The 11,149-nt window shown below is 40.8% G+C and overlaps 1 protein-coding gene across 1 annotated transcript; it reads right to left on the bottom strand.

The window, feature by feature from the left end:
* Positions 1-1,968: 1,968 nt before the first annotated feature.
* LOC310938062 (ras-related protein Rap-1b) lies at positions 1,969-10,668 on the bottom strand. The gene is made up of 8 exons (XM_083902463.1): positions 10,551-10,668; positions 6,960-7,029; positions 5,885-5,953; positions 4,655-4,711; positions 4,228-4,368; positions 2,922-3,065; positions 2,618-2,710; positions 1,969-2,515 (listed from the first exon to the last, which is right to left on the bottom strand). Exons 2-7 carry the CDS (start codon positions 7,014-7,016, stop codon positions 2,624-2,626), a joined length of 555 nt encoding a protein of 184 aa, XP_083758589.1. The 5' UTR covers positions 7,017-7,029; positions 10,551-10,668; the 3' UTR covers positions 1,969-2,515; positions 2,618-2,623.
* Positions 10,669-11,149: the final 481 nt, after the last annotated feature.

Here is an 11,149-nt window from a genome sequence, read left to right on the forward strand (position 1 = left end):
CTTTTACTGCACGACTTTAAAAAAAAAAAAAAAAACAATCGGCCAACACTGGAATGAACGTCCGTCCGTTTGTCACGATACTTTTCTCTCGTTAGCTTCTGCGGGGGCATGCAAACCGTCACAGCACCACCTGGAGGTCAGACGGAGTACTGACAGAAACAACAACGACATGCTACACACGACCGCGCGGCGCTACCGCGGCACTTCTGCTCGTACGACACTGGGCAGCAGTACTCACAGAGGTCACTGGCCCGAAAACACGCGCTCACATTTTTCAAACAAACACCGACGCCACGCCCCCCCCGTGGGTAAGGGGGCGTGGCTTTACCTTCTACACCCGCCCTCCCCCCCCCCCCCCGTCTCGTCTCACCTTAGCCAACGATACTGATATATTTTTGAGATTATTTACGCTGGAAAACCACCGGCGCGTCTTCGACGATAACACTGGCGTCGTCGCGTTTCACCAAATTACGCAAAAGTTAGCGCATACTGTCGCGTAAATACTAGAGGAGTGTGTTTGTCGTGAAAAAACATTTCTCCGTGAGTAAAGCGCAAGTTTTTCCACGTCTGCCGAGTGTAAAAATATCATATACTGTATATTTGTTGGTGTTTTCACACAGGATTCTATTGCACAAATTGAAAATGTGCATAAAAATTAGCGTACGGAACACGGAACACTTCGCCCGCTGATCTGAGCATGCTCTTTGGGTTTTTTTTAACGTAAGATTTTCAGAGTTTAATGCGTTTTTTTTTTTTTTTCTTTCCCTTAAGTTAAAAAGAACTCAGTGTTTTCCTCTTAAATGTGTTGTTAATAAAAATCAATAATAACAGAAATGTCACTTGCTGGCGCCGTCCTGCTACGGAAATACAACCCCCAACCCCCCAATGGTCGTCATAGAAACTGGCCTGGTTCACTGTAGTACACACACACACACAAACACACACACACACAGAGCAAAAGTACTGGACCAGTGTGAGTCTGCTGTCTTAAAGGCAACATGTCCACCCTGAGCAGCAGGTCAGAGGTCAGCTCACCGCGACGCTAACCAGTTAGCCCGAAGCGACTACTACCGTATATTAGTTCATTTGAGGAGTCTAGAATTGTTAGCATTAGCACTCCCCCCTCAGCGTGCGTGCACACACACACACACATAAAATATCGCATTAATATTTCAATGGCGCCACAAGCTAGCTAGCGTACAGGCTAACAGGAGCCGTTCATTTTTAAAAATTATTTACAGAAAAAAAAGGCTAACAAAGCTTAAGCTCTCCACATGTTAACCGTTAGGGCGAGCGCCGCCGTTAGCATTCCGATGCGACAACAACAACAACGCGGCTCATACTGGAAGCTAGCCGACAAGATGGCCTCACAACGCTATTTTATGTGAACATGCTAACAATTCTAGTACTCCCAAAAAGATTTGTGTTAGCATTGCTAGCAACTGCTGATGCCATCGCTGGAATAGTCCAACTAGCCTAAATCCAGCAGCTAATATCCACATATTTGTGCAAGGAATGCCAACACCTACCAAAACATAATAAAAATTAGCATTAGCATTCCCTGACATAATCAGCTAACTGTTTCACATTAACATCTAGCAAGATGGATGGCTAACGCTAGCAAGTATGACCGGTAGCTAGCCTATGGCTACAGCTACAGCAGCTGTGACCATTTTTGAGGGGGTATGCCAACAATGCTAACACACCACAAATGGCAATACACTTGAATAGCTGCGAGGCTAACGTGTCAAAAACAGTGAATTAGCAGGGTTAGCGGTCCCTTTCACAAGCTAAGTGGTCAGCTAACTCAACGTAAGACAAAGCTAACAACACCGTGAGCTGGCGCCCCGCCCGCTGCATGCTAACCCCCCCCACAAAAAAAACAAAAACATGAACTTAATTTTATATTTTTTCACACATAATCATAATTATAACCACTATAATAAGAATAATAAGAATAATCACGGTATGAATCCACAGGTTTAACCAGAGCCACACACACACACCTGTCGGCCATGTTAGCGACAACATCACCACGGTAACGGCGGAACCAACATGGCCGACAGCAACGGTGCGAACGACTCTGCGAACGAAAAAAAACGAGAAAAAGGAAACGCGAAACATTTAAAAACAAAATAAAAGCAAGAAGCCACTCCCCCAGCGCAAAAATGGCCAAGCAGAGAGCATGATGGGAAATGTAGTTTACATTTGGGCCGATGTTTGAACAGCCCCGCCCCCTCCACCCATTCCTGCAACAACATCTTCATCATCATCATCAACATCAACGCTGCAATTTTGTTGACGTTTGGTTTAAACGTAGCCACGGCAACAGTCTCCGTGTGTGTGTGTGTGTGTGTGTGTGGGGGGGGGGGTGTGGTCGTCGCGGTAACAGAGGTCAGAGGTGGCGGCTGATGATGTTGTCGATGGTGACATGGCTATGTTAAAGGGGCGTGGCCAGCTGGAAGATGTCCCGTGATTGGTTGGTTGGTTGGTTGTCGGTCAGGTGAGCAGGAAACTGGCGGCAGAAGTGCGAGAGTTCGTTAAATTCGGAATATAAATTTTTTTTTTTAAAAAGAGTTAGCGGGCTAGAAAATGCTAACGCTAGCGAACAACGTACCTGTCATTAGAGAAGCTGACAGGTGGACTTTTTGCGAGTTTTGCCCGGGACTGGACTCTTCCTGTTGATCTGTCGCACGAGGTCGTAGAAAATCTGCACACAAGTAAAAAAACAACAAAAAAAAAAACACGTACAAGTTTACGAATTTGTTTTACGAAAAAAAAAAAAAATCTTAACTTTACGAAAAATTTTAGAAAGTAAAATAAGGAGCCAATCCCGATCCGGGAAACCTAACGTTACAGTCACGTTTGCGTACATTTTAAAAGTAGCTAAATTTATGCGATCACGCGGACGATGACGTCACCTCGTTGACGTTGATCTTGCTCTTGGCCGAAGTCTCCAGGAAGGCGCAGGAGTTCCACTGGCGCGCGAGTCCGATTCCGGACTCTTTGGCCACGACTCGCTCCACCTCCAGGTCGCACTTGTTCCCGACCAGAATCATCGGGACCTGCGACGACACGACGCCACGGTTACCGTCAACATCACTGTGACATCATTTATTTACTGACCATTACCAAAATAAAAGTAACAATTAATCTGAAACATGAAGTTTGTAAACCACTCACTCTCCCACACCAAAGCCCATAGAGAAAACCAGTGATTTTAGCTCACAGGGACACGGGAGCTGCTGGTCTACTGCTGCCTCGTGTGGTCACTTTGTGTCACTTATTTAAATTTGAATGAAGGTTTTCTAGGGACTTTGGTGTGGGAGAGTGAGTGGTTTACAAACTCTTGATCAAAAATGTTTTGCTTTTGCTCTGAAAACCCCCCAAAAATATTGTGGTTAATCGGTTGACTTTGGCAAATTTTTCCAGAATTTTGAATTTTTTGTTTTTAAGTTGCAAATTTTAATACATAGATAATAATATAAAAATAATAATATATATACTTTTAAATTATTTTTTTAAATTCATTATTATTATTTAAACCTCTTGATTTTTGGCAAATTTTTCCAGAATTAAAAATTCATTTTAAATATTAATTTTAGTTTTTTAGTTGCAAATTGTGGGATTGTTGGCTTTCCGTACAAACAGTTCACAGCTCTCGATTAAAAGTCTTTTGATTTTGCTCTATAAAAAAAACAAAAATATTGTGGTTAATTGGTTGATTAAAATAAATAATGATAAATTAAATAATAATATAAAAAAATTAATAATTTAAAAAAATTTTTTTTTATTATTATTATGATTATTTTTAAACCTCTTGATTAATTATTTTTTTTAAATTTCACTCTAAAAAAAAACAAAATCTTTTGGTCAACTGGCTAATTTTGGCAATTTTTTTTCCAGAATTCTTAGTTTTTAAGTTGCAAATTGTGACCTTGTCGGCTTTCCGTACAAACAGTTCACTGATTATCACAGAGTGGTTTACAAACTCTTGATTAAAAATGCTTTGCTTTTGCTCTAAAAAACCCAAAAAATCTTGTGGTTAATTTTGGCAAATTTTTCCAGAATTTAGAATTTTTTGTTTTTAAGTTGCAAATTGTGACCTTGTTGGCTTTCCGTACAAACAGTTCCCTGTGGTTTACAAACTCTTGATTAAAAATGTTTTGCTTCGACATGTGTGTGTGTGTGTGTGTGTGTGTGTGTGTGTGTGTGTGCGTGTCGTACGTCCTCGGTGTCCTTCACTCTGAGGATCTGCTCTCTGAGGTCCTGAAGGTCGTTAAAGGTGGACTGAGCCGTGATGGAGTAAACCAAAGCGAAGCCCTGACCGTTCTTCATGTACAGGTCCCTCATCGCCGTGAACTGCTCCTGTGGACGGAGACGTGGACAGAGACAGACGGTCAGGGACGGACGGACGTCTCACATGTGGACGTCCTTGCATTATGTCATGGATTTGATTTAAAGTGATGATTTTATTTCAAAATAAAGGTTAAACTAAAGCTTGCGAGGACACAAATTGTCTCTCCATATAATCAAATATAATTATATGCATGACTCTGTCACATGAAAGACTTTTGAGTTTAATTTATCGTAAAATGTCCCTAAAAATATTCCTTAAAAGCTGAATCTGTGATTGGACGCAGACGGATCTTACTGTTCCTGCTGTGTCCAGGATCTCCAGCATACACTGTTGTCCATCCACCTCCACTTGCTGTGAGAAAAACATCAAAACATCACATCAGGACTTTCAAAATAAAACTCACTGGCAACTATTTTTTTAATTGTTAAAATTAGTTTTGTTTTTTTTTACTTTTAAAAAAAAATTTTTTTGATAATGTTGTAAATACAAATGCTTTTTGTAAAAACAAAACATCTATATTTTGTGATGTGATATATATGTTAACACATTTTTGTAAAGTTACAAACTTTACAAAAACCATTCATTACATTCACAGACAAGATATAAAAACAACTTAATTTTAATTTAATGAATTTAATCATTTATTTAATTTTTTTCAAAGCATAATGTCACCAAAAATTACTTATATTCAAATTTAAATATAAAATAAATATAAACTTGTGTTGTTAGGAACCAAACAAACACAACTTATATCAAAATATGTTACAATATATATATATATATATATAAAAAATGTTACTTTTACTAATATTTTTATCCTTTGATACTTAGCTAACTATGCTAACAGCACAATGATAATGTAGGTGAGTGATTATTAATCCCAGATTCAGATTAAGAACAGGTGAGAGGTCAAATCTGATAAAAATAAATAAATGTGGATTTATTTAAAAAACTAAATGATGATGAAAACACGTCCGCCCCTTCAAAAAGCAGGAAATGACAGCGCTAAGCTAACTGGCGTCGTCCGTTCACACCTGCAGTTTCTCAGTATCTAACAAACGCATTTTCGCTTCATTTACATCCGCGGCGCGTCTCGCATGGGTGGAGTCAGTGATGCAGTGACCACATTTTCACACACACACACACACACACACACACAAAAGTCAAATGACAAAATTAAATTAAAAAAAAGAAAATTGGCTTAATGTATGGGTAAAAATATCAACATTAATTATCCACCATTGGCTGATTTGATTTGTATAAAAATAAAACATCATGTCTCTAAATTTAATATTGATTAATTTTGGCAAATCTTTCCTGATTTTTTTTTTTTTTTTTGTTAATTATGACCCTGTCGGCTTTCCGTACAAACACTACAATCACCGATTCTCCTCACTTCCTTTGTTTCCTTTACACTTTTCCTTCTTTCTACTTGACAGTAATGTTCGCTGCTAACGTTAGCATGCTAACTTTAGCATGTTAGCATGTCTGTGGAGTGACAGAGACAGAGACAGTGAGTCTTACCTTCCTGTACGAGTCCTCTATCGTCGGGTCGTATTTTTCAACAAAGATTCCCTGAACAAACTGGACAGTCTGGAGACAAAGAAAGACAAGAGAGACAGACAGAGACAGACAGGGAGACAGACAGAGACACAGACAGACAGGGAGACAGTATAGTATGAAGAGAATTAGGGCAGTGGATGTTAATGGAGCTCTGTTCTCTTTTCAAACTCATTCCATTGGAATTAATGTGACACACTGACACGTCTCCATTATATCATCTGGACTACAGCACTTCATTGTAGTGGAGACAGTGTGTGTGTGTGTGTGTGAGTGAGATTTTGATGCAAAAACACATGTAATAAATCAAACGTGAAGTAAAAGCATCATAAAGTCAAAACAACACTTTAAAATATGAATCTGTCGACATGTACTTGTACTCAAACATGTGTATTTGTGTAATTATTTCATATTAAAACACTCAAAATAATACAAATATAAATAAAATATGTTGTAAATATGAGTTTTTTTGAGTTTGAGATGTTTTTGGTTTATTTACCATTTTTTAATACCAATAATCTGGCAGATTACACGACTTTTTTCTCAGAAACATAAGTGAAAAACATAATATTTTACTTTTTATATTATTAAATGATTACATTTACTCAAAAAAAACCAACAACACACATTGTCAATTCTAATGTTATTGAAAAATTAGCACGTGGCTACATTATAAACGTTGCGTTAGCTTAACCTAGAGCTTCAAAATGAGTCATTTCTATACATATCAAATATTAATACGAATTATATAATATAATTATTTTCAATAAACTTCATGTAAAACTGGATTATTTTTGGCTTAATTCGTTTTTTCTTAAGTCATATTTCATAAAATACTCACGTTCACACCCTTGAGGACAAAAATGTGCTCATATAAATGAAGCTATAAACATTTTATAGGATTTTTTTTTTCCTTCTTTTATTTTATTATTGATAACCTAGCATAAATGTTTAACAACATGTATGAAAATTCTACAATTTGAACCCGTGTCCAGGTGTGTGTGTGTGTGTGTGTGTGTGGCTGAACGCAGGGACTCACCAGCGCTGACTTGCCGACGCCTCCTGATCCTAAAACAACCAGTTTGTATTCACGCATTCTGACTGTCTGTCTGCAGAGGGACACACACACACACACACACACAGAGAGAGAGAGACGGGTTACTAGGTTACCATTCTGGACATCATTTACCAACAGCCAATCAGGCAAAAACCAATATTAACATAAGCCCCGCCCCCTTCTTACTGTGGACGCACCTGGAGCTGTGAAACTATCAATTACACACACACACACACACACACACACACACAATAAAGACTTCCTCATTCTCACTGCTAGGTAATAATTACCCAGCATGCATCTGGGGCGAGTTAATGAAAACAGGTCACGTGATCACCCAGCTGGTGGTTAAGTCATAACTGAGGAATCTTCACTTAGTAACTGTTGCTATGCGCGTGTGTGTGTGTGTGTGTACCTGCATTACTTACACACTCATACACACACAACTGACATTGTGGGGACACGCGTTTATTTTGGGGACAAACAACAAGTCCTCTGTGTGTGTGTGTGTGTAGCATACCAGTCATGCTTCACTGTATGTCCGTAGCCTCTGGTGCTGGTGGCAACAAGACCCAACAGGACACACACACACACACACACACACCTAAATGTAACTATAACCCATAAAAAAGGCCTTTAAAGTTAATCTGTAAGTTTCTGTTAGCAACTTCCTGTCTATTGTTTGTTTTTTTTTTTCACGGATCAGTCTGAATTTTTCGTCATGTGTAGGTCATCACGTGAGGACACTCCCATTCAATTTTGGTAAGAATCCATCCACGGGTGACGTCGAAAATACGATTTCAAGAAATGCTGATTTCTTATAAACGGGCAAAACTGTATAAATCAAAACTCGGTCAATCGTTGTCGGATTTGAACGAAATTTGGGAATTGTGTGTAGGATTAGACACTCTATCAGTAAACTAATTTGCATTAAGATCTGATCCAGATTACAGATCAGGCCTCAATTTAAATTTAATACGGGAAGTTCCATTGTACAAGTCCAGATGTGCATATCGCAGCTAACGGCTATGAGCTAAAAAAAAAAAGACATTTGAAAACATGATTTTCACGTTTAAAAAAACAAAAAAACAAAAAGGTCCTCAAAAAGTCTGAAGATGACACCGGTCCTCACAAAGACAGAAATACAAGAACACACACAAACACAGATGAGGGCTTTAGATCCTGCCGTGGTTTCCGTGGTGATGAGATAAGTGTGTTTGTTGTGAGTGTTTAAGCATTGATGTCAGGACCAAACATGTGCTACATTACCCAGAATCCTCATTCCAAAGTGGGCTAACTCTAGCTAACTCTGATTTTAGCCTTTAGGTCTCAGCTTGTAACCTGTTTGTTGTTAAAGAGTTAAAATAATTTGTCAAACATTTCCAACAGGCATTTAAACCCCGAGGGCTAAGAGAGGAGCAGCGTGAATCCGTATAGCCCTGGGCTAAAGTTAAACCCGGGTTAGCAATGACCGTGTGAAAAGGTAATATGATTAGCCAGTGATAGCTCATCCATAACCCAGACTAATCTTTAACATAAGACTATCCCTACTAACCCTAACCCAGAATTATCTTTAGCCTAGCATTATCATTAGCAAAGTCCTTTATGAAGCTCAGAACCTCAAGCCAGGACAACATTTAACTCAAGATTTTAGTAAAGTGCTATCTTTAACACAGGGCTAGCCTTAACCCTGGGTTATTTCTAACTCAGTCTAAAGCAAATCTGGATGAATACATGAAGGCTAGTATCCAAATTTGGATCGGCTCTGCACTCCTGCTCTACTCGTTAGCCTGATGCTAACAGTCAGCAGAAGAACCGACACGTCCAGAGCAGAGAGTGAAAGTTTGAGTGAGTCACGACAACAACGCTCTGCAGCGTGACGCAACAAGTCCTGACGAGTTCAGGGATTTACAGGAAGTTAGCGAGGGAAGCGCTAACAGCAGGCGAGGCCAGGAGAGAGAGAGAGAGAGCGTTTCTACATGAGTTATCCTGGTTCTCAAACACGCTAACAGCTAAAGCTCAACGCCCCGCCCCCCTACAGGACAATTACGTTCGCGAGGTGACGTCGGGGAGGACGGATGCTAACGACGGCAAAGCAATGGAAGTTAGCCCAGAGTTAGCTAAAACGTGTAGCATAACGTTCATCCTGTAAATCTATACGTCAACGCATCCAGTAATAATCTGATTATGATCAGATTGACCAATGTCAACGGCGCCATGTTGTTAGCATACAAACAGAGAGTCGGTGGTCGCTAACGGCAGCAAGAGACGGGAAGCTAGCTCAAAGTTACAAAACAAACAAACTTAAAAAAAAACGTATTTATTATCCTTTATAATCCGATTACGAGACTAAACGACATTAGCGTGGCGCTAATGTTGTCGTAACACTGACGAATAATCTGAAGAGATTAACTGGATTAAAAGTAAGAACTATGTACTTCTTTAAATTGAGATGATCAGATTATTAGATTATTAGTCGTTTGAAAAACTTTAAAAATGACATCTTAGAATTTCCTCAGTGTTTGGTTCTGCTTTTTTTTTTTACACTTGACAGTGAACACACACACACACACACACACAGAGAGAGATCCCTGAGTCAACCACAACTAGGTGGGGCCTGTCAATACCAAGTGTGTGTGTGTGTGTGAGTGTGTGTTGCTGACAGTACAACAGAGGAATAAAACCAAGCCTTGTCTTTACACACACACACACACACACACACACACACACACACACACACACACACACACACACACACACACACACACACACACACACACACACACACACACACACACACACACACACACACACACACACACACACACACACACACACACACACACACACACACACTTGACCAGTTGTGCCTCATTAGGACCGGGTTTTGGTCTCCATGAGGACCACTGGAAAAGGTCCTAGAGAGGCAACACACACACACACACACACACACACACACACACACACACACACACAGTGATAAGTTACTTCCTCTCTATTTTTTTTTTTTTTTTTTCCTCCGGCAGAGCAGCGGGGGTTCCGCAGATCTGTGGCCGCCTCAGAGCGCTCCGCACCCGGCCGCACAGGGGCAGCAGGCCCCGCTGAGTGGAGGACCTGCGGAGCCTGGAGCACAGACACCGCCACAGACACACAGCCGCCGCCGCCGCCATGATGCTCCCAGCTGTCTGTGTGTGTGTGTGTGTGTGTGTGTGTGTCCGTGTGTCCACACCCACACTACCTCCACCACCATTATTATCATTATTATCATTATTATCATGACACACGGAGCTCCTGTCTGTCTGACTGTCTGTCGCTCTCGGTCGCTTCCGCAAACCCAGCCCTGCTCTGCTCGGCTCGGCTCGGCGCGGCACCGGCCTGTCTCCCCCTGCTTTCCGCCTTTCCTCCGTCTCTCTCCGTCCGCCCGTCTGTCTGTCTGTCTGTCTCACACCCCGGGGGCTGTCACGGTGCCGACGCGGCTTCGCCCGCAGGTGGCGCGACGGCAGGAGAAGGAAACGCCGAGAAAGGAAGGAGAAAACGGGGGGAAAAAAGAGGGAGAAAAGAAGCGGGACTCACCGTCAGCCACCCGTGCGTCCGTCCGCCGCGCTGCGCTCTCTCTCTCTCTCTTTCCTCCACTCTCCGTGGATGTCGCTCTACCAGAGCCGCTCCCTCCTGCTGCCGCCGCGCTCTCACGTCAAGCCGGACGTGGTGAACGCGAACTGCTTCCGGTCTACGCTTTCAAATTAAAAGCAGTCCAATCTGAAATGGACTGTAATGTCTGACGAAATGTACTTAAAATAAGATTTTTAAGTATATTTAATCACACTGAATGACCCAGTTTGTAATTAATCACGTTTTAACTGAAATTGACATAATATATGATGGCAATCTACAAAATAAAAGCCTCACAGCATTATATATGTTACACATTTAATACTGAAAATGAAAGAAATCGTGACAAAAATAACTCCCGTGTAAAATAACAAACATTTCCCGCATTTGTTTGACAATTTAGTTTTCACGATTTTATTGTGAAAAGCTCAACAATGACTTCCTTTTCCGCTCAGATGTTCCTTTTTTCCCCTCATGACGTTACAGGCTCAGCTGCTTCCGCTTCCGGCTTCGAAAAAAAGTTTCTTTCAACCTCAATAAATAGATAATTTACTGTATTTTTG

This window comes from Microchirus variegatus (genome assembly GCF_963457635.1).
Source record: "Microchirus variegatus genome assembly, chromosome: 16".
NCBI classification, from domain to species: Eukaryota; Metazoa; Chordata; class Actinopteri; order Pleuronectiformes; family Soleidae; genus Microchirus; species Microchirus variegatus.

What these genes read in the sequence shown, in the direction of transcription:
- LOC310938062 (XM_083902463.1), bottom strand. Translation starts at nt 7,016, where the DNA reads ATGCGTGAATACAAACTGGTTGTTTTAGGATCAGGAGGCGTCGGCAAG. An exon ending in GCGTCGGCAAGTCAGCGCTG is followed by an intron (nt 5,954 to 6,959) that starts GTGAGTCCCTGC and finishes CTTTGTCTCCAG; the next exon opens with ACTGTCCAGTTTGTTCAGGG. An exon ending in TCCTGGACACAGCAGGAACA is followed by an intron (nt 4,369 to 4,654) that starts GTAAGATCCGTC and finishes CTCCGTCCACAG; the next exon opens with GAGCAGTTCACGGCGATGAG.